The sequence below is a fragment of the Miniopterus natalensis genome, chromosome 21 (genome assembly GCF_054644295.1).
Source record: "Miniopterus natalensis isolate mMinNat1 chromosome 21, mMinNat1.hap1, whole genome shotgun sequence".
In the NCBI taxonomy this organism is placed as follows: Eukaryota; Metazoa; Chordata; class Mammalia; order Chiroptera; family Miniopteridae; genus Miniopterus; species Miniopterus natalensis.
The window spans coordinates 11,985,121-12,008,972 of record NC_142101.1 but is presented as its reverse complement, the minus strand read 5'-3'; the positions used below and the strand labels follow the sequence as shown (position 1 = coordinate 12,008,972).

At 34.0% G+C, this 23,852-nt stretch overlaps 1 protein-coding gene across 1 annotated transcript in view; it reads left to right on the top strand.

The window, feature by feature from the left end:
• AHCTF1 (AT-hook containing transcription factor 1) overlaps positions 1-23,852 on the top strand; it is a 55,729-nt gene that overhangs the window by 20,890 nt on the left and 10,987 nt on the right. Inside the window, exons 12-30 of the mRNA XM_087828965.1 lie at positions 96-224; positions 1,116-1,206; positions 2,546-2,635; positions 4,816-4,956; positions 5,594-5,698; positions 6,502-6,595; positions 7,183-7,306; positions 7,465-7,521; positions 8,325-8,471; positions 8,984-9,171; positions 13,142-13,286; positions 13,364-13,495; positions 14,164-14,314; positions 14,745-14,895; positions 15,197-15,304; positions 17,102-17,294; positions 18,980-19,183; positions 19,777-20,173; positions 21,677-21,800. Of these exons, the coding sequence (XP_087685091.1) occupies positions 96-224; positions 1,116-1,206; positions 2,546-2,635; positions 4,816-4,956; positions 5,594-5,698; positions 6,502-6,595; positions 7,183-7,306; positions 7,465-7,521; positions 8,325-8,471; positions 8,984-9,171; positions 13,142-13,286; positions 13,364-13,495; positions 14,164-14,314; positions 14,745-14,895; positions 15,197-15,304; positions 17,102-17,294; positions 18,980-19,183; positions 19,777-20,173; positions 21,677-21,800 (2,771 nt within the window). The remainder of the gene's footprint in view (positions 1-95; positions 225-1,115; positions 1,207-2,545; positions 2,636-4,815; positions 4,957-5,593; positions 5,699-6,501; positions 6,596-7,182; positions 7,307-7,464; positions 7,522-8,324; positions 8,472-8,983; positions 9,172-13,141; positions 13,287-13,363; positions 13,496-14,163; positions 14,315-14,744; positions 14,896-15,196; positions 15,305-17,101; positions 17,295-18,979; positions 19,184-19,776; positions 20,174-21,676; positions 21,801-23,852) is intronic.

Genomic DNA, 23,852 nt, shown 5'->3' with positions numbered 1-23,852 from the left:
AGTGGATAAGTAGGGTAATGAGTTTATTATGTGTTCTTAAATTTGGTTATTTGAATTGAGTATTGATTGATATCTTATCGATCGACCTGTTTCAGACTTTGACTTTTTTAAAGAAGTCGGGACCATTTATCAATGAAGTCATTTCTGATGGTTATAATCGATGTCTTGTGGCTGGCCTTCTCTCACCAAGACTTACTGATGTTCAGCCTTCCAGTTTAAGTCAGGTAAGATGATTTTTTTTTTTTAATCCTCAACTGAGGGTATGTTTTTATTGATCTGAGAGAGAGAGAGAGAAACATCAATTGGTTGCCTCCTGTACTCACCCCGACTGGGGATCGAACCTGCAACCTAGGTATGTGCCCTGACTGAGAATCAAACCCGCAACCATTTGGTGTAGGGGGCGACACTCCAACCAACTGAGCAACCCAACCAGGGCAGGTGAGATGATTTGAACATAGTTTCTTTTGTATCATAGATTAGCTGTATATTAGGATATAGGACAGGAAACATTCAATTTTAGAACATTTTCATCACCTTCCAAAAGTCCCCATACCCATTAGCAGTCACCCCTTTCCCTTCTCTCTCTCTCTCAGCTTATCATAACCACTAACTTGCTTTCTGTCTTTATAGATAAATTTATCCTAGGTATTTCATATAAATGGAATCTTAATATATGGCCTTTTGTGACTTCTTTAATTTAGCATAATGTTTTCAAGGTTCATTTATGTTGTAGCATGTATCAGTACTTCATTCCATTTTCTGGCTAATATTTGACCATATGAGTATACCATATTTTTTAAATCCATTCTTCAGTTGATGGACAGTTTTTTGGCTGTTAGGAATACTGCTGCTTCACATAGAGTTCTTGTGTGGTAATGTGTTTTCATTTCTGTTGGGTGTATACCTAGGTGTGGAATTGCTGGGTCATCACCAATGCTCATTATTGTCTGTCTTTTATTATATAGCCAATTATTATATAGACATCCTAGTGAGTCATAATGATTTTTAAGCCTTTAAAGTTTTGTATTCTGAGCTAGAACTTCCTACCTCTGAGTCTGTGATTACATATCCTTTCTTATATAATTTCTTCCTACTTTTTTTCATTCATGATGTAGGAAGAACAATTAAAAGCTGTATTGTCAGCAGCAATCCATACAAGTTCCCTGGGACTTTTGACTGGGTATATCAGAAGGTGGATATTGGATGGTAAGATTATGATTTTTTAATGAAAAATTACTTTTGTATTTTTAAAATTATCACCCTGCTGTTTGTGGGGGTGGTTAAACTTAATTTAGAACTATTTGTAGATTCACATGCAGTTACACAATTAAAAGACATAGAGAACTCCTTTATACACTTTACCACCACCCCAATGGTAAAATGGGGCAAACCTCTAACAACATCATCAAATCAGGGTACCCTGTGTTGCCCTTTTATAGCCACATCCCTAACCCCTGGCAATCACTAATCTCTATTTCTATAATTTTATTATTTTTAAAATGTTCACAAATGGAATCATACAGTATGTAACCTTTTGGGGTTGTCTCTTTTCCACTTAACAAAATTCTTTGGGGATTTATCCAAGTTGTTTGCATAACTCTCACTCTTTACACAGAAATTATTTTTGTTTGGAATCATTTGAGAATAAGTTGAAGACATTGTGCTTCTTTACCCATAAATAATTCAGTATTATTTCCTTCTATGAACAAGGATATTTACTTAAAACCACCATTTACTTATATTTATTTGCAACTATAAAAATCATGAAAATTAACATTGATAACATGCCATTATCTAATCTGCAGATATTGGAATCTCACTAATTGTCCCAGTAATGTCCTTTGTAGCATTTTTGGGCAGTAGGGAATGCAGAATATATATTGTATTTAATTTTCATGCCTATTTTTTTAAAGAGAGGATGGGAGAGTGAGAATATCAATCGGTTCCCTCCTGTACTCACCCCGACTGATCGAACCAGAAAACTTTTTTAAATTTTATTTATTTGAGAGAGATCAATTTGTTGTTCCACTTATTGATGCATTCATTGGTTGCTTCTTGTATGTGCCCTGACTGGGAATTGAACCCACAGCCTTGGTGTATCAGGAGGACGCCTAATCAACTGAGCTACCACACCAGGGCTCCAGCCTAAAACCTTTTGATATAGGGGAGGACACTCCCAACTAAGCCACACCCGGCCAGGGCAATTTTCATGTCATTTTAATCTGAAGTTGGTTTAATTCCTAAGCCTTTGTCTTTCCAAAAATTGACATTTTTAAAGAATATAACCCTGTTATTTTGTAGACTGACTTTCAGTTTGTGTTTGTTGATCTTTCCTCATGATTAGATTCAGATTTTACATTTTTCACGTAAAGTGATGTACTGAACTGAGAAGGATACATGATACCAGTTTGTTTCTGTTAATGTTGATTTTTACTTTGGTCACTTGGTTAGGGTGGTTTCTGTCAGGTTTCTCCACTAAAAAGTTACTCATTTTTTATTTGTAATTAATAACCATTCTTTTTTCCCTCTTAAATTTACAAATAAGAACAACCAAATTCTGCTGCTAATTTGCGCTTTGTTCTTGAATGGACATGGAATAAAGTGATTCTCACAAAAGAGGAATTTGACAGACTATGTAAGTGTTATATTAAAAATTAATCTTTTTTTAAGTAGGTAATAATAATTTTAATCATTTTGAACTTATAAACTCTCTAAAGAAGGCCCAGAAGAAAACTTTCTTTTTACATTAGAATGACAAAATTATTTCTTTCCTTTACCTCTTTTTTTAGATAGGCATTACATTAATTTTCTTTTTTACATAATTTAAAAATGAATAATTTCCACTGAGCAAAGGCTTTTGCTTGAAGATCAGCTTATCTTTTTTTTTTCTTAATTTATCCTTATTTTTGAAAATAGTACAGATATCCCTCCTTTTTCCCCCCATTGACTCCCTCCACCCCACTCCCTCCCTAGGCTTTCACCACACTATTGTCTGTGTCCATGGGTTATGCATAGAAGTTCTTTGGCTAATCCGTTCCCCCCCAATATACCAAAATTGTTTCCTCTTGAAGATTTTGCAACAGATTGTTAAACTGGCAACGTATTATATCCGCAGTAGCAAGTCTTAGAATTATAATTTATCTATCTTTTGATCTTGAGTTTAATTTACAAAAAATACTTATGATTAAGGAGAATATGCCAGCTAACCTCAGAAGCTCCTCTACTTACTCATTTTCTATTTAAAATATTTATGAGTTCAAAGAGCTGAAAAGCAGCATAAAGCTCATCGTCTATTTTCTAACCAGTGCAGTTGTCGGTCCTGCCGAGTCTTTTTCCTGTTGACTGTCTGACTTTTAGTCTGTTGTACACTTTGAGTTTTGAGGTATCTTGTGAATATTAAAAATCGATTATGCCCAATTAGTGCAAAAATAATGTTAAAAGGCAATAATACATGATTGCTCTGTACATGAAAGTAAAATTAAAGTTTATTTAGAAGTATATGTTTTTATTTCTGTTGTGGCATGATGAATGAAAAATGGATTTAAAAATTTCATTCTTATTAGGATTTTTAAATCAACAAAGTTGTATAGGAAGACATGGGATTCTATTGTATTTTAGGCCATACTTATGAAACTATAAACACAGAGTAAATAATTTTAAATATTTCAGTAATCAGTACAGTTGAAGTCTGGAACACCTAATAATTCAGAATCAGGGTAAAAAAATACTTATTTTTTTCAGAAGAAAATGTTTTCAGAATATGTGAAAAAAGAAAAAACTCAGTTTATAAAATTCTCTGCCTTTATTATTCTTTGAGCATAATGTGGTGTTTCAAAGTTGAACTTGGTAACAACACAGCCATTATTACTGTCTTCAGCTTCATTAATGGTTAAATGAAGATTTATTTTTTAGACAAAAGATACAAAATAAGCATACCTAATGTATGAGAGGTAAAGCAAATCCTTTGGTGTTTGTTTTTTTAATTGATGAGAGAGATTGATTTGCTGTTTCACTTATTTATGCATTCATTGGTTGGTTCGGTTCTTGTATGTGCCCTGACCAGGGATCAAAACTGCAACCTTGGCATATTGTGACATTGCTCTACCCAGCAACTGACCTGCCCAGCCCGGGGGTAAAGCAAATAATTTGATTTGAGGAAGGAAGGTTTTAGAATTCAGATATTTGTTTTCAACAACATAGCAATTATTGTACATTACATAGTAAAGTGTATTTACATGTAAATATTAAAGCAGTTAAATCTTTAAATCTTATCAAAAGATATAACCAGTTGCAATTAAACCCCCCCCCAAGGTTGTAAACTCAACCTTCAATTTGAAATGAAAGGACAACTGAGTCTACAAAGAATTATAACATGCCTGCAATTTTATTGTAATAAGTCTTTATCTGAGTCTTAGTTTTAGTGTCTCACTTTTGAAGAGTTAAGGTGGAAGAAAGTTCTTATAAAATATTAATTGCAAAGCAATTACTGGTACATAATGGTACATAAAAGTTCTAATATAAAAGATTTATTTGAAGAAGCATTTAATGCATATAACTGATTTTTACTGAATCTGAAGTTGAATCTATATCACCTTCTCTGTGCTTATGTACTGCTTACCTCATCTATATATATATAAAAAAAAATTGTCCCTTCTTGGTTCCTGGAGGGTATTTGCCATTTCAAGCTTGTCTTTGTAAATCTCTTAATGTATAGAATAATTGTGGTCAATAGGAATTTGAGAAAGTTTGCAGTTGTGAGTTTAATTAATTCAGATTTACTGTGTCAAAACTAATTGTGTATTTTATCCTTGAAAGGCACATCATTATTTGATGGTTCGTGTCGTTTCATTGATCCACAGACTATACAGTCTATTCAACAATGCCATTTGCTTCTTAGCAATCTTAATACAGTCTTAAGTTGTTTTGCAACAGAGGCACAAGAGATCACTGAAAGAGGTATGCTGTTTGTCTTGTATTAATGAATGTTTTGTTAAATTTTACTTCTTGACTTCAAAAAAGAGTAAATTTTCCTGTCTTAGATGGATCATTGTGCAAAAAGGCCATTATTTCTCAAATGCTGTTTTGTTTGTTTATGAAAAGCTTCAGAATGTTATTAGCTGTATCATGATCCCATGCTTAAATTAGTGTGGGAAATTTTGGAGTTAAACCTAATGACTATTAAGGTATAATGCATTTACAGTAGAATTTCAAATTTTAAAATTATGCGTAAGATTTTATTCATAGAGGTCATTGTAATTTTTTTCTGCCATTTTGCCATTTAAACAAGATAGTAAATTTTATTTAAAGGCCTGGTGTGAATAACCTATGTTAATGATAATGTATAGTTTATATTAATGTATAAATTTGACTTCTGAAATTAGCTAAATGGAAGTATAGATGGAAGCACATTTACCTAAACCGTCTACTGTAGTCAGTGAGTTACTTTAGCATTTTGGAAACTATTTGTTCAAGCTAAGTTTTAACACTGTTAAAAATCACCATGGAATTAGTTAGTTTTTGAAAACTTCTGAGTGTCTTGATTTTTCATTTGTGGTTGAAAGTTAAACAACTGGTGTTTACCTCTTCTTTACAGGTCGTATGGACTTAACCAACAAGTGTATGGTTTCTCAGCTCATCTGTCAGTATGCACAAATGGTTCTTTGGTTCTCTCATTCTGGGCTTTTACCAGAGGGCTTAGGTAAAATATTTACTTAATCTATAAATATTAATTGAAACATTCTTAAATCTTCATAATTTTGTTGTGTTCTAATGTTTGGGGTTTTCTTTCTTCCACTGCCTCACCTATGTTTTCTTTTATTCTTACCTTTTCTTACACCCTTCCTAAGTCTGTATCTTCAGTACCTCACTCTGTGCCTGATACACAGGTTTTCCATACATGTTTATTGAATAACATTTTGAAGGAAAGAATGTTTGACAAAACATGGCTTCTGAAACTTGGTTCAATATCACCAGCTATAATTTAGTTCCATAGAACTTAAGTATTTTATAATCTAATTTTTCAATCTTTTTCTCTTAAGGGCTCTTTAAATATGGTTATTAACTAATATTATTTGCCATTATTTAAATACCTCCTTTTATCTAATGATTAATGTCAATATCAAGAGTTACAGAATTTGACTTTCACAATATTTGTTTAGGATACACTTCTAAAGCCTCTAACTTCTTGCATTCCCAGGATTAGATTTTATTTAAACATTAGATTTTAAACATGTTTCTCTCTCACTGTCCTTAATTGCTGTTGATCTTTCTTTTTCATAATTCTCTTAGCATCCTTGTTGTTAGAGATGTTTATGAGAGACTTGGTTTTCTCATTTGTGCATCTATTAATAAAGGGATGGGTAGTATTACTTAAATTTAAGCTTACAAATTAAACAACAATATAAAATTATAGTAAAATATCAATGTGAGTAACCTAAGTATTGTTGGGATATTTTGGAAATATTACTAGCTTCTTTTCCAACTCTTAAAAAAAAAATCTAGATGATGCTGTGCAGTTGTCAAGGTTATTCTACAACTACCCTGTAATTCAGAACTACTACACCAATCGTCGACAGAAGTGTGAGCTTTTATCAAGGTATAGTACATTCAGAACCTTCAAACAACATTTTAGAAATTCCTTCGTAAGAAGTCAGAAAGGCTTCTGAGGTAGAACAGAATTCATCATGTTATAAAATGATTAAATGGGTGGAATTCTCAGTAAAGTATCAGAATTTGCTACCAACATTACCATTTTATTTGTAATGTTTGCCTTGACCTAATGGTCACACTTTTATTTTAGAACATGAGTATGTCTATTATTTCCTAAATAAAACTATTTACCATGATTCATTGTTAGAGGAGATTCTATACTTTAAGCATGTATTTTTTCTGGGAATTCTTATTCGGAATTCTTATTCAGAAAAAGACTGGAAGCTGCTATTCATCAAAAGAGCATAAAGTATATCACCAGTTATTTTACATTCTGTGCGTTAACAGTTGCACATTTCAGGACTTGGACGACTGTTTTTTGTTGTATTCCTTATTTTCTCTTCCCCTGCCCCCCTTCACAACTCTTCTCCCTTTAATAGTTGGGATCATTACTTTTAAGAGTTCATTACTATTGTTTGATAATAATAATTACCACTAATATTAAAATAATCTTTAATGTTCCCCTTATTACAGAGGGAAATGGAACCCTGATTATTTGATGATCGATGGAATGGTTTCTCAGTTAGGAGATCGAGTTGAGAAGTTGTGGAAACGGGATGAAGGAGGCACAGGAAAATATCCTCCTCCTAGTCTACATGTAGGTTTGCAATAACATTGTATCTCTTAAAATGTCTACCAAATTGTGGGCAGGGAGATATCCTTAGCTGTATTTTCATACCTGGCCCAGTCCTGGGAAAAACAAGGAGCATGAATGAATGAGTATATAAAATGCACTGAATTTTTTCTCTTTTATAGGCACTACTGGACATATACCTACTAGACGACGTTACTGAAGCAAGCAAACATTCTATTGTATCCTTTAAAATTTTCATCAATTCATGTATTACCAAAGTCACAAAACTTCAGAATAGTAGGAACCGTTACAAATCTTATCCAATCTCAATTTCACATTTGAATTTTTTAAAAGGAAGGTTGCTTAACCCAGGACCTGTGGGTTGGGTTCAGATGGTCTGTGGTTAACCTGAAACTGCCAACTTTTGTTTTATGTTTATTTTTGTAGGGATAGGGTCTATGGCTTTCATCAGATTCTCAAATGTGTCTGAGACACTACCAAAGTTTAGAACAGCTGTTCTAAAATGTTACTGGCAAGTAGTCATACTCAGATAGGTTAACTTATGTGCCGAATATGAGTACATTTAAGTTAGCTTAATATTTATTACCTTAGACATTGTGTTGAGCCCTGTGGTCTTTGTAAAAGATTTTGTACTGTCAGTTATTTATTCAAAAATGTGTAGTTCTATTCATAATTTATAAGACACTTGATGCATTTGCTTAAGCTGCCAGGTTTTGCTGGATAACTGGAATTTTGTCTATAGCTTTGTTTCTTAAATTTGCTAAGCTGCTGACTTTGTGAAGAAAGTATGCTTTAGTTCGTCTCCTTTGTGGTGGTACTTACAGTTGAGAAGGAATGAAGTCGGTCGTGGGTGTAGCTGTACCCATATTTAATAAAACTATACTTCCCCTAGCTGGATATCCATAATTATTTCTAAACACTAAAGTCTTTCAGGAATCTTTCCTGTTATATTCTGTTGCTACCTATTACAAATACATATGCAGGAGTTTTTGTTTATTGTCCTTAATCCTCTTTTTCAAAGACCATTTATTTGCTACTTGATATTATGTATTCGTTCCCAAACAAAACGGATACTGCTATTGAGTCATTTCCAACTGCCTTTGCCATTTCTTGGGACCAGGTTAAACTTATTCAAGGGTTTTGGCTGATAGATCATAATGACAATGAGGTGAGTCTGTTATTTCACCTAGAATGAAAGCTTTTGTAAACTATTAAAATAATGTAATGATTAAATTTGATATTAAAGATATGATTCAGTCTACTTCCAGAGATAATTTAGGGAGTTCTTTCAGGCAATGCCTTCACTACCTTAGGCAGTAAGAATACAAAGATAAAACGGTTAAGAACCCCAGGTTTCTGTCTAAAGGAGGAAATAAACCTGAACCATTACTAATAGTGCAGATATAGTGGTTGTTATGTTAGAAATATGTTTAGCTTGTTGGGGGAACCACAGAAGGCAGGATTTAACGTTGATGTATGAAGATGGTGATGGAGGGATTGTGTATAATTGCATAATGAGGCCTCAAAAGTGTGAGGCTTTTGATAAGGCTTTTATTTAAAATAAAGTTTATCAGAGATTAAAGTAGATCTTTTCAGTTTGTATTTATACTGGTTTTATCTTGATTTTTGTGGCTTTAATATTGCCTGTCTTTTTAACCAATTTTCATGTCATTTTTACAGAATGGTTTGGATCTTCTGTTTCACCCAGCTACTGCAAAACCTGTGTCATGGCAGCATTCAAAGATTATTGAAGCCTTTATGAGTCAGGGTGAGCACAGACAAGCCCTCAGATATATTCAAACAATGAAGCCAACAGTGTCCAGTGATAGTGATATTATTCTTCACATCACTGTTTTGCTTTTTAATCGGTAAGTACATATTTTGAAAGTACAGTCATCCTCTTGCTCATATCTGTTAATATAAAGGCATTGATGAAATAGACAGTAGCAATATATATTTTGCTTTTGTTTTATATAGTACTCTTAAAATTCTTCATCTTTCAACCTTAAGAAAAATGTAGTACATCTTTTATCTAGAATAAAATAAAGAGGTACCTTCAGTAACAGAGGAAACCAAACTGAGGTTTAAAATTGTATCTGTTGCTGATTGAGAATATTGGCAGTCTCCTGCATGTATAGTTGATGTCTGAGTACTGAAAAGGAGCCAGAAGTATAGAGAAAGAATAAAGTCATGTTGAGTTGGTAATTTTATATATATATTTGTTATTATTATTGGTTTGAGAGAGAGAGAAACTTCAAATTGTTCCACTTATTTATGCATTCATTGGTTGATTCCTATATGTGCCCTGACTAGGGATATCCTTGGCATATTGGGATGACGCTCTATAACCAACTGAGCTACCTGGCCAGGGTGATAATTATATTCTTTAAGAGTATATTTTAATGATGGTACTCTGGTATTTTTGGTAATATTGGTTGCTTGGGTATTGCAGTTCTTTGCATTTGATACTTGCCATTGCATTGTTATAGAAAGGAAACTTAGAAGCATCTATTTAAATAACTGAAGTATCAGGTTTCATACCTTAATACTTGAACAAGATTTCAACAGGTGATGTCTTTATATTGTTTCTTCCCTTGGCAGTATTTTAATGTTCTCTAATCAGCATGATATATTTGCCATTTATATTATAGTAGTATTGCTGTAATTATTATATTTGTCATATATATTAATAGTGACAAGTTAAATGGATGTTTGAAAATAGGGCTGTCTGGTTAGTGGGTTTCCTTGTTAACCAAATTAGTTGGAGAAATTGCTTGGAACTGAAATTTCTTACCAAATTATAACTTTATTTTATACAACTCTTATTGTTTTTTTTTCAATCCTTTTGATAGTGGTGGTTTTTTGGTTTTTGGTTTTTAATTCTCACCCGAGGACATGCTGAGAAAGAGAGAGAGACATTGATGTTGCCTTCCATATGTGCCCCAACCGAGGATCCCTGCAACCCAGGTATGTGCCGTGACTGGGAATCTAACCAGCAACCTTTTGGTGCACAGGATGACACTCAACCAACTGAACCACTTTGGCTGGGAGGTTGATCATTTTTATATTTTTATGAATTGGTCATTTTACTCACCCCCATGTGTCATTTGTGAACCAAACAGCATGTTATTATCAGCACTCTGAAAGTTAAGTTTTTGTTCTGTTTGGTTAAACAATGTATTTGAGGGGATAGGGTTGAATCAGAAGAAAAATTCTGTAGTTTAATAATAGGTTGGCTAGACATGTAGAAACTTACAGTGTCCTCAAACATTATGAATTAGGAAGTATTTGTGGAAATAATTTGGGCGAACAAAGGTGTTTGGCTAGGCCCTGGCTGGGTAGCTCAGTTGGTTAGGGTGTCATCCCCATATGCTAGGGTTGTGGGTTTAGTCCCCAGTCAGGGCACGTATAAGAAACAATCAATGAATGCATAAATAAGTGGGACAACAAATTGATGTTTCTTTCTTTCTCTCTCTCTCTAAAAATCAATCAATAAATAAAAAACTTAGCTAGCTAAAACATTGTCTAGAGTGAATATAAGAAGTTAAAAGTGACAAATAATTTAATAAATGAGTAAAGAGTTCTAATACTGGGTTCGCAAGCAGCATGTGAGTTTTTTCAGTTGCATATAAGTTTCTCACTTTTTAGTCCTTTTAGAGGTGGTAATTGACCACTAATGCTTACATCAAAGTGCAGATGTTGGAAAGTTAGAAAAAACACCTTTGAAAGGCTGCTGTTTTTTCTTTTTTTATTCCATTGTCCTTTGAATCAGTCATACATAGCATGTTTCTCTGATTTGCTAAGATCCTCATTTTCTCTTAGCTATAGTAAACATGTAATTTCTAAACCTTATTTCTCTCTCTCTTTTAATGGATTTGAGTTTTATTCTAAGTATAAATAAGAAGCCACAGAAGGATTTTAAAAGGAAAGGGCGACACATTCTGCTTTACAATTTAAAAATGTTTACTTGAGAGGTATTTTAATTTAAACACATATTAGACGCATACACAGGAACACACAGCACAAATTATCCAAATACTGGCTCTACCAAATGAAGATCTGGATCCAAGACAGCATGATTGTAGGAGAGAGGATCTTTCAACTCTTGAGGAAAGTTACTTAAATGTTCTGGGTAGCAGTTACCAATCTGTGCCATAAACATCACCAGCTCTGCCAATTCTTTGCCTGGTTTATTTGGTTGTAATCTAAAATCACCACATTGTTTTTATAGTGTTATACTGTTGTGGAAACTCCTCCATGTAGGCTGGCAGATTCTGTAACTGTGGCAGGTTGCTGGGCAGCTTGTTTCTATTGGACATGTTGGCTGTTTTCTCCTCTCAAGTACAGTAAAGCTTCAATTAGCCAGTCTCCAGAAATCCAGCAACATTTTGTCCTATACAGTAGGTTCAGAAATAAAAACAAAGGACCGCCCTAGCTGGTTAGAGGGTTGGCCCTTGGACTGAAGGGTTCTGGGTTCGATTCCAGCCAGGGGCACATACCTTGGTTGCAGGCTTGATCCTCGGCCCCAGTCCAGGAGCAGGAGGCAACCAATCGATGTGTCTCTCTAATGTCAGTGTTTGACTCTCTCCTATTCTATCTGAAAAGCAACGGAAAATATGGACACTTGCAATTTCCTCAGATTTATTTCATTATGAACATTAATTACCATAAATTGGTTCACATATTGTGGGTTTCTTATATATGTCATTTATTCACTAGTCTTTCAGTATTTGTTATTATTTCAATATAAACTATAAAGCTTTTTTTATTAAGCCCACTATAGTCAGAATTACCTATTGATTTAGAATTAGGAATGATTTTTTTAAGAAAATGATTTCCTTGATATTTAATCTACTTGCCATTTTTTATTCTATCCCCTTCTTCTTTGAAAGTCCCTCAAAAAGTCTAAGTGCCAGATTAATCATTGTCAATTTGGTATAATCAATACATTTTGTTATCTAATAAATATGTAGACATTTATTTGCTTTATTGTTTTTATTTTTTTTCAAAAATATGTCAGATTTCAGAGAGGAAGGGTGAGGGAGAGAAGAGAGAGAAACATCAACGATGAGTAACTGATCTTCTGCCTCCTGCATGCCCCCTGCTGGGGATCGAGCCCCCAACCCAGGCATGTGCCCTGACTGGAAATCGAACCTTGATCTCCTGGATCATGGGTCGATGTTCAACCACTGAGCCACACTGACCGGGCTATTGGTTAATTTTTTAATATTGTAATCACTATACTGTTTTAAGCTTGTGTTTTTTTTGTTTGTTTTTAGAGTATCATTAGAAACACTGCTTCATTTAATGACCTATTGTCCACAGAAGGATATCTGTGTTCCCTACATGGTGTCTAAAATTGTCTGATTGAACCAAATTTTCCAGACAGATCTTGCTATAGATCAGCCAAAATCTTCTGTTACTAAGCTAAACCCTTCACCTCCCCATAAACACAATGTGCTTGTTTCTGTCTTTGCTCTTTTAACTCCTTTCTCATGCTGATGGTCACTTCCTTAAGAGCCTGGCCTTTCTGTCACACCATGCTAATTTTTCAGTTCTCTTCAAATCACATTAGTTTTTATTCTCTTGACCTTCTGTGTACTTTGCTTTCCTGTTAGTTTACACCTAAATAATAATACAGAAGAGCATAAAATTAACTCTTTAAAGATGACTTGTTGACATAAGAAAACTTCATTATGGAGTGATCAGTATTCAATTAAATTAAGTTCTCATAAATTACATGTACAAAGTATCTTTGAGAATCTTTAGATGGATTAAGTGTTTTGAACATTTTAAATAGCTTTTCTAAAACTAAACTTTGATAAACACTGATTTCAGGTGCATAATTGAGGCCTGGAGTTTACTGCGACACCATTCTAGTAGATCGAATATAGAGGAGTTACTAAAGCAGACATACAGAGTTTGTCAGGAAATGGGCTTAATGGAGGATTTGCTGAAGTTACCATTTACAGACACTGAGCAGGTAATGACTTATCAATAAAAACTTGTCAAAGATTCAGGAAATGTTAGTAGCTTACAAATCTATTACGTTCTTCCTAGGAGTGTTTGGTGAGATTTTTGCAGTCCAGCACCAGTGTTCAGAATCATGAATTCCTTTTAGTTCACCATTTACAGCGTGCCAATTACATCCCTGCTTTGAAGCTGAACCAAACTCTGAAGATTAATGTTACGGTACAAACTTGTTTTGTTATGGGGGGTGAGAATAAGGAAAACTAGTGACTTTGTTATCTAAGAGCTTGTAGCTTGGTAACCAACCACTGAAATTTGAGCTTGGCGATTCCTTTTCTTACCTTTTACAGCAAAATTAGGAACATGGTATTATTATCTACCTGATTCCTTTATATATGCCATTTCTGTCTACAATTTTGCCAGACTAATCACTTCATTCAGGGAAAAGGAGGGGAGAGGTAGCAGACAGCAGTAGAAATTATATAGTGCACAGAGCACGGACTTCAGGGGTCAGACCAATTCTTAATCTGCTCTGTATGCTTGGAACATACTCTCTGCCTTGGGTTCCTTATATGTAAAATAATATCTGTGTGAGGATGTAAAAAGGTGTAAACTAACAAGTACATGTTACTGATACAGGTAGAAACTTAGTAAATGACATAGGTGTTTTGTAGTTGTGACTCAGGACTGGATTGGAGTTTATTGGTGGGTGGGTAAGGTTTGGTAACGTGATTAGGTGTGTATATGAGGTCCTTGGTTTGGAAGAATGGAGATGTAGGTAGGAGGAAGATAGTCTTGGGTATTCACAGTATTTTAAATGGTAAATTTATAAACATAGCACCTAACATGTTTGAAGATTGAATTTTTACCAGTTATGATATGTTCAATAGAATGATCGTGATCCTTACTTGCGGGAGAGATCAGTGGCTCGAAATTCTATATTAGACCAGTATGGGAAAGTTCTTCCTAGAGTCCATCGAAAATTAGCCATTGAGCGAGCTAAGCCTTACCGTGTGTCAACATTATCAATTATTCGAACAGGTAAGATTTCATTTAAGTTAGAGATTATATTGAATGATTACCTTCTGCAACCATTGCTATCTTATATTTTAGCTCACTTTTGCTTTGAATAATCACAGTGGTCGTTTATTTGCCATTCTACCCCAAGAAATTTAAGGCTTTCTTGGAAGTTTTACAGTTCACTTAGTAATGTAGTAAGGAATGAAAGAACTTTTTTAAATTTCATTTGAAGACTCTTGTCCAACTTTTAGAGAACATGTAACTTTGACCATCTCCTAAAGGCCCAAATTGTTGAATTTCTGCATAGATGTTATTAAACCAAATACAATTTTTACCTTACCAAACTCTTACCTAGTAATCTGTTTTCCAATCACTGTTTTATATTAATCTTCTATTAAAATTCTAGTGTTAGAGATTAAATTAAGTAAATCCTACATTCTTCATTTTACAGTTTCTCGGCCCAAACCATTATCCGCAGTTCCAAAGCGAGCTGTAATAGGGACTGTGTTAACAAGATCTACTTTCATCCATAACGTGTTATCTAAAGTTGGAGAGGTCTGGGAAAGTGATGAACCTAAAAATAGCATCTTAGCCTACAATAGGTACGTTTTTCTTACAACTTTTATAATCTTTCCTGGATATCAACAGCATTCATAAACAGTCTAACCTTAGAGTTTATTAGTGTATATATAAAGGAAAAACTTTATATTGGTTTTGTTCTAAGAAATATGTTTTTTGTCCTTATAAGTGAGTATGTTCCTTGGTATTTGTAAATAAACAGAAATGTATAGAATAAAAAATGAAAGCCATTCTCTCCCATCTAATCCTATCTTCTTATAACATTTTTAATTTAATGTTCCTTGTGATACATAATCAAAAGTTACATTTTTATTTTCTTTGTAGTCCTAAAATAGAAGGACCATCTCCTGTAGTATGTTCTCTCCCAGATCCAGAGCTGCCTGGAGCATTTGTTGGAACACCAATTTTGAAAGCATCTCAAAAAGTTTCTAGGTAAGAATTTATTAAATCATTTTTTTAAAGACCCAATGTTAGACAGTAATTACACTAATTTTTAATTATATTTAGATTTTTACCAGTATTCTATTTTCTTATAAGAGCTCTTAATGTTTGCTTTTTAAAAATAATTTGAGCAGTAGTATAGTAACTTTAGTAAATTTTACATCAGCTGGTAGACTACTTAGAATTTTTGCCTAATGATTTCAGACTGCTTAGAGAAACGAAGCAAACTTTTATTAAAATCATGAGCAAAATAAATTAACTTGCTTTCTTTACTAATCTCCTTGTTGTTTGATCCATAAATGAAGGTTGTTTTCATAATCCCTAATTTTGGTTGGCATTAGTGGGTAGTATGTAAACTTAATGGATTTTAACTATCATATCTTTCAGTGAAATAGAATAGGATGAAATCACTGGGCACTGCAGATAGTAAGCTAAGTGCTGTTTTATGTAATTTGTAGTTTATGTATGATCTAAAATGCATTACTTACCTGGATCATGGTCAGAAAGTTTGAGGAAATCTTAAGACCTAATGCAATAGTTATACTAAAAAAGACAAGTTTTGTTAGTGTAAGAATTTGGCTTTTACTCAGCAGGTGCTAGTGCCATTTGAGAAGCAATCATTCATAAATAGGCACCTAAAACATAAAATGCTAGCACAGTGTAAGGCATTTAACAAAATACCAGTTTGGGGCAGCTCATTTTAAAAGTGGGTAAATAGTTTACAAATACAGAATTTGAGTACAAATGAGGTAGAGAAGAATAATTAGAACAGACAATAGAGAAATGTCAAGCAACCTGTTTGGATATTCTTGTTTAGTGGAAATCTCAAAGCTGTGCTTAGTATAGAATAACAAGTAGGAAGACCCTGTGTTAAGAAAATGCTTCTTATAAATATGTCCCCAGTGGGTAATAGGTTGGGTCTTAAAAGCACCTATCACCTCTGTTGGTCTGCCCCTTCTATTGTGAAAATCACGTCTGAACGTAAAGGATAGAATGACAGGGAAGGCGCAGCAACTGGAAGTTTTTGTTTCTGGGCACCAAAATATGCTGTACTTTTCTAGTTATTCTCAGCCGAGAACATAGGCATTTTGGGATAGTGAAAAGGTACTGTTTTTATTGCTAGAAAATATAACCATAAAATATAGACTATTAGGAAATTGGGAAAGGAGCGTCCAACAGAAATTGCAGCCTGAGAATTTTACTTTCAAGTTTCATTTATTTGTAATTTAAGTTTTTAAGCTATTTGAACTATGCCTGCTTAGTATGTTTTCATATTCTATTTTTATCGGTCAGTCTCCTCTTTATTGTGATGGGAACTGTAAAGGTAGAATAAACCAGTATTATGTACGTCACACGTAACTGAAAAGAATTTTTACGTGTCAATGAAAATAAATTGTAGCAAATGGATTGCTAGGGAAGTATTGCCCTATTTTCATTAGTATTTTAAATTAGCAGTTATCTTCATTTGAAAATAGATGCCTGGCACATAGTGGGGGCTCAGTCAACATTGATAAAAGGGGGGGGGAGGAGAACTCCCTTTTTTTTTTTAGATCAATTGTTACCTAGAACTCCTAATTTTTTTGCTACTGAATTAATTTTCTAGCATTTTGAACATGCATTTCATTAATGTACTTGACTGGATTTATATTTCATGTAACTGTCATATTTACCAGTAAATTTAGAAGCCTGAGTAATTAAATGGGTTACTAAATTCTTTTTGCTTCTTTAGTATAACTCAGTAAAGAAGTTACCAGGATTCTTCTATTCATATGTGTACTCTGATTACAGACTGCTGGATTTGGTGGTTCGTCCTGTTCCTCAGCTTTCTCAATGTTTGGGGTTTATTCAGCAAACCCCTCCAAGATATCCTTTGTACCTAACACCCAGTTCATTGCCAGCAAGTTCACAGTTAAAACGATCACATCAAAATACTTCCAGGGCTTCAGAATTACATTTGCTTGAAACTCCTGTTGTAGTTAAGGTGAGTGTTCCATGCTTAGCATTCATAGTGAAGCTAGGACGTTACTGTTTTTTAAGTAGCTGGAAGAAATCACTATTTATAACTGATACTTCTGGATAATCCATGATTTAAGCCTTCTCCCCCTTCCTTTTACTTTTTGTGGGTATCTTTCCAAAATGCTTTCTGTATTTTTACATCTTCTTAAATAGACTTGACTGAATTTACCCTTTGTGCTTAAGTGGCATTATGCTCAAGGTTAACATTTATGTTGTTGTCCTGAAAGTAATGCAGGGCTCTGTGTGATCATTATAAATTAGCCTGTATCCTTTGAAAAATGCTTTCACATTCTTGGGTTTGCTTTTTTATTTTTTAAATCCTATTTCTTATACCATTTTGCTGTTATTCTATCAAATGCTTTTTAGTTTTTAGGTTTAATTCTCTGACTCCTTCAGTGCAATGATAAGTTGTTACTCTTTCCTGCTAACAGATAGTTGTCTTTAAGTTGCTTCCACTCTTTCTGATAAATTACTAGCTGAGAAACCACAAAACTAATGATGACTGGTAACAGTGGTCTTTTACCTTCATACTGTCAAAATGTTTTACATATGTTATCCCCTAGTTCCTTGTCCAGTGTTCTAGATCTAATCCTAGGATATTTTTTTCTTCATTGTTTCTTGATATCTAGCCTTGTAATGAACCGGGGAATTTCTTTATTTTTCAAGTTGAGTAAAAGATATTTCAGTAAATGCCCATCCTAAAATAGTTACTAAAGTAAGTTGAAAAAGAAGGTTACTAAGACTGTTAACATTCCTGACATTTAATATCCAGTATAGTATTTCTAACACTTTTTTCTTTCATTAAAAAAAAATCAAATTTTATATTGTCTGCAGCTAGGTTTAAATGAAATAAAATCAAGATAGTTTTGTCCCTGCTGCCAAAAACAATCTAGGGGGGAAAAAATCAGAACATTCTTGTAACAGATTTAATCTAATGGAATAATTTGTTTACTAGTCCTTAGGGAAGTTAAGGGATTATTTCTACTAAATAATTTCTATGCTAATTATTTTTATGCATTATAATCCTCAGGATTTTTATTAAGTAATTTAGGTACTGTTGGATTTTAAAACATTCTTTTTAAAAAAAAAAAAGTTTTTGATTTCAGAGAGAGGAAGGGAGAGGGAGAAACGTCAATGATGAGTCATTGATTGGCTGCCTTTTGCATGCCCCTCACTGGGGATCAAGCCTGAAGCCCCAGGCATGGTCAGGGATTGAACCGTGATCTCCTGGTTCATAAGTGGACATTAAACCACTGAACCACGCTGGCTGGGCCTAAAACATTCTTAAAGTCAGTCTCATTTACATTAGAGTGCTCTAATTAAGCCAGGTTCTGTACATCACACATTATCATCTCTTTCACCTAACTAAAGTTTTCTAAGCAATAGTTAAATAATTTATCTTATCTATGCACTTTAATCAAGGCCTTTAGAATGACTATGGATGCACTTTTATGTTCTGTAGTTTTACATATAAAATTCTACTCAGAGCACTCTCTATTTTCTTTCCAGTAATCTGTAATAAAACTTGTTATTGATATGTTTATTGGAGATCAGAATATAGCCACCATTGTGACTCAGTTGACCCTGTCTGTCCTTATGTATGTGCCTTTTATAAACACTAATGGTGGATTTCCATTTACTTTATCACAGAAAGCCAAATCTTTGGCCATGTCAGTTACCTCCTCTGGATTTGCCGAGTTCACTCCTCAGTCCATCCTAAGGTCTGGTCTTCGATCAACACCTTTAGGGTCTCCCTCTCAGTCACCTGGAAGGTCTCTTACTCCTCCTTTACGACTTAAAGAAACTAGAATTTCATTTGTGGAAGAAGGCATGACCACAAAATGGATTACTGGAGTAAGTTCAATAATATTTGGAACAAAAAAGGCTTAAGAATATATTAGCTCCCACAAATAAAAAATTAGATACATCCATTTAATATCACTAGATTTTTTTATACAATCTTGCAGATAGTCATGAAATCAGAAAATATTAGTTCAGAAAGAAACTAGACCCATCATTTACAGATGAAGAAAGTAGGGCTCAGAAACACCAAGTAAATTGCTTACAAATAGCTGTTTGGTGGCAGAAATGGGACTAGAATCAAGAGTTAATTTTTAGTCCATTTTTTTTGTTTGTTAATCTATATTGTTTTGCTTCTCATATTAAGTGCCTTAGGAGGGTATATCTTCAGAGCTCCAGTGTGGATTACTAGGAACCCAGTTGGTGATTATTGGGTCACCTTGCCTAGTAAAGTCTTGGAAATACTGATTTTTAATTAGGGAAACATTAATCATTAAATTTTAATCTTTTATCTGAAGAATGGATTTAAAATATGAGAATTGGGAGAAGTATTGAACATGGAGAGGGTGGGTATCATTGGGATTAATAGCTTAGACTTGACTGATTTTTCTAGTAAAAATTATTTTTCAAAACCTTTTACTTAACAGGCTACAGATGATAGCAAAACAAAAGTGTTTGTTTCCATACCTTTCTATAAATGTGGAATTCCAGGAGAAACTGAATGGCTGAAGAACAAAGATAAGATACCGTTTTCCCTGAATAGCCCTGAAATGGAACATCAAGAAATGGATGTGAGGTCAGAGAATACACCTTCACAAAGTTTGGAGAAACTAGATGTGAGTAAAGAAAATACCGATGTTTCAACCGAATCATTGGAGTATCAAGATGCACCATCACCAGGAGATTTTGAGTATTATTTTACGGCTTCTAAGCCGGCAAGCTCTTCCACTGAACTGATGACTAATTTAACTGAAAAAACTGAGGACAGTGATAAAGAGGTGTTTGAATCAGAAGTAACTCCTCTAGACCTGGAGAAACAAATGGGTAAGAACTCATTTCCAAATATTCAAAATGGCCATTGATGTCCCTCATTTGTAATAGAATTTTTTTTCACCATAAGAAAAGCATTGGGGTTAATTACATGACACAATATAACAAACACATCTTATTCTTTCCACTTACAAGTAGGTATGAGATACGAGGAGAAGAATTTATGTGGTGGTTTTTGTTTTTTTTTAATTTGGAAACGAACAGGAATATTTAAGGAAGAAATGTCAGCTGTCAATCTGACTTAAGGCCTTCTTGTGGCTATGACAAGTACTAACTTTAGACGAGATTGCTATGAACAGTTTTTAACTTACCCAGGTTGTCTAAGGAAGTTCATTCTACTCTCCCTCTATCGATACCTCCAAAATAATCACTGGACAATTAAAACAGAGGTACAAAGCCCATGAATTTATTGTCTTTATATTCATCTGTCAAAAAAATTTTAAGCCCCTAATGTATGTACAACAAGTGGGCTCTCCTGTTTGTGTGCTAGGCGGTGTTGAGGTGAGTAAAGTAGACATGGCACCTGCTTGTATGTAATTTAGAACCTAGTGGACTACGTAAAGAAACAAACTCTTATAGTTCGACAGTGATATACTAGGGCACATAGAAGGAATCGGGAACAGCAGGAAGGGGGAAGAGATTTGGTGGACCAGAAAACTTTATTCCTTTTTCTTTTCTTACCCCTGCACAGTTTTAACAAGCTTATTTAAAGGTAACTCCTAACTTTAAATCTGTAAAACCAAATACTTTTATGAAAATATGGGTCATAGTGATTTCTTTTAGGAAGTATTTCCTGCCTAAGCTGAACTAAGATTTCTTACAATGTGAATCCAGTGAAGTTTGGGCTATGATGTCTTTATTTAATAAACACAAGCTTTTATTAATTGCTCTAAGAATTTAGGACTTTTTTCATAAACAACATATGTCTGTAAGTTTACATTACTCTTTTCATATGCTGTGTTCCACTAAAATATTGAATGGTATTAGGTTAGGATATTCATGGCAGTATATTTATTGATATTTCTAAAATAAGGCAGTTTCAAATAGAAATTTGTTTTTGTGGGGGATTATATAGCACAAACTCTAGAGTGAAAACAGGCTAGATTTGAATCTTAGGTCGGCCACTTAAATAGGTTTGTGATCTGGAATAAGCAGTCTTAATTATATGCTTGTTTTTACCCCTTTAAATGGGGATAGTAGTACTACCACTTTGAATGTTGAGGATTAAGTGAATTGATGCATGTAAAAACACTTGTAGCAGTGCCTGTTAAGACTAAAGTGAGAAGTGGTAGATTAAAGGAAGGGGAGGGGAGCTCTTGGGCTAGGCTCAGAGAATTAGAAGGAACCAGTTGCCCTTCTAATGTCAAGGGAATAAACCTAAACATACAGAAGAGCAGACCTAACAATTTGTTCAAAAAGTACTAGTCCAAGACTATGAGTAATTGCTAAACATTTAACGTAAGTAATTGTGAATATTCTGAACTGTATGATTTATAGGCATTTTAGAAGGCACAGAAACAAAGGATCTTTTAGTTGCAGAAGAAGCACTTTCAGGATTAAATCACTTCAGCCCTATTCAAGGAGTTGAAGCATCTCTTTGTGTACCATCAACCCATGAAAGGTAAGTTTTTTAGAGAAAATTTCAGATATTAATAATGTTTAGTGAACCTGAGCCAGTCGTAAAATAGTCTATGCATAGATCTGCTCTTATTTAGATCTTTGACATTTCCATAATGGGTATTGTTTTCTCTTATGAAAGAAGTTCATTTATACAACAACTGTGTGTTATTTAGTAGTTATCATGAACTCTTAGAATGATACTAAACATTTCCTGAATATACAGAGACCTACATGATGCATTGAGATAGAACTCACATTCTTTGGTGGTCCTATATTTGTTAAAGACTAAAAGTTTCAGTCACAGTCATCCATTCCTCCATGCCTTCCACTTGGTGGTTTCAGGATGATCAGGTGTAAGTTTCCTATAGCATCAAGGTCGAGCATGGAGCATAGGGGAGATAGTTCAGAGGCAGTTTCGTTCCTTACCATTTGGTCGATACAGAACTCCAGCAAAGTTTTAACTTTTTAAATGACTGCGTAAACTGTTATGCTCACACTTGGTTTGATTTAGCACTTGCACATTTAGGAGATGTGCTAGATGATGTAGGGCAGTGCTACTAAAGTGTGGTCTAACAGATTGATGCCAGCTTTCCAAATAGTTTATGGTTCACAACAAGATAAGAAGCTTGTGTTAGAATATAAATTAGTACAGTCCTCACCAGGTGGCCCAGTTGGTTGGAGCATTGTTTCATGCACCAAAAGGGTGCGGATTCAATCCTCGGGCAGGGCATGTATGGGAGACAACCGATCCTTGTTTCATCGCCCCCCCCCCCATCAACAAACATATAAAAATCAGTACACCACTTCCTTTATTGAAAGCTGAACTAATCAGTGGAGTAATTGATTCACCTTATGACACAAGCTCCTTATTTCGTTGCAAGACTGGACACGTTGCACATCACTGATGATAATAACAACAGTAACGCCATTGTAGAGGATACCAAAAAAGTTGCAGTTTCAATTACTACGAACTAGTAAGAAGCCCTGGCCTAGTAGCTCATTTGGTTAGTGCCTCATCCCGATACACCAAGGTTGCAGGTTTGATCCCCAGTCAGGATACATACAAGATTCAAGCAGTTAATGCATAAATAAGAGGAACAACAAATTGACGTTTTTCTCTCTCTCTAAAACGCAATTTTTTAAAAAATTGGGGGGGAAAAGAATAATTTACTAAGCTTAACCCACATAAAACATAATTTACAACATTGTAAATGGTTTATTACTTTATAAGACCTGAGAGTGATTTTATAAACCACTAACAGAAATCATAATCATTACTTCTCATACATTGAACTCAATTATATGCTGCTTTTCTGAGAAGAGAAATTCTGATTAGCTGTAATCTTTGCCAGACCTTCATGGAAAAAGTGGGAGAAAACAATATGAAAGGATTAGCTGGACTGTTTTATTCTAATGTGTGTTTTTTTAATTTAATGAAAACTAATATTTCTTGCAATGGGTTTGATGGATAATTGTAACAATCAGAAAGCAAAGAGCAATCACATGACAGGAAACTTTTGTCATCAGTGGTAATCTAGGTGAATATTCTCCATCTTGGCAAGCTAGTTCCTTTTTGAATATAAACTAATTTAGTTGTTGGTTCTTATTCTTACTATAAACGTGATTAAGTCTTACAAATTATAAATAAATGTATAATTTACTTTATAATTGTGTCTTTCCCATTTTTAAAAATCAGCATGCTTTAGTTGGATTTTGGGGGAAGTCCAGCTCAGAATGGGAAGGATCACTGTCACTATATTTCCAGAACTTAATTTCATGAAGTGGATTAATACAAGTCCCATTGCTTTTCCATTTTGAGTTATTTTACTCTTTACAGTTAGCATTAAAATACTGAGCCTGTTTCTACTGAGTATGTAGGAAATAATCCATAATATTTGACAAATTTATGTGGGAAATGTGACCACAGCTGATTAAAAATTGGTATGAATGTAATTTGTACTGAGCAACATTTTAAAATTATTTTATTTGTAGTTTAAGGCCATGGCATTGTTACCAACAAAGTAAAATATTGGAAAATGGGAGAAGTAAATAT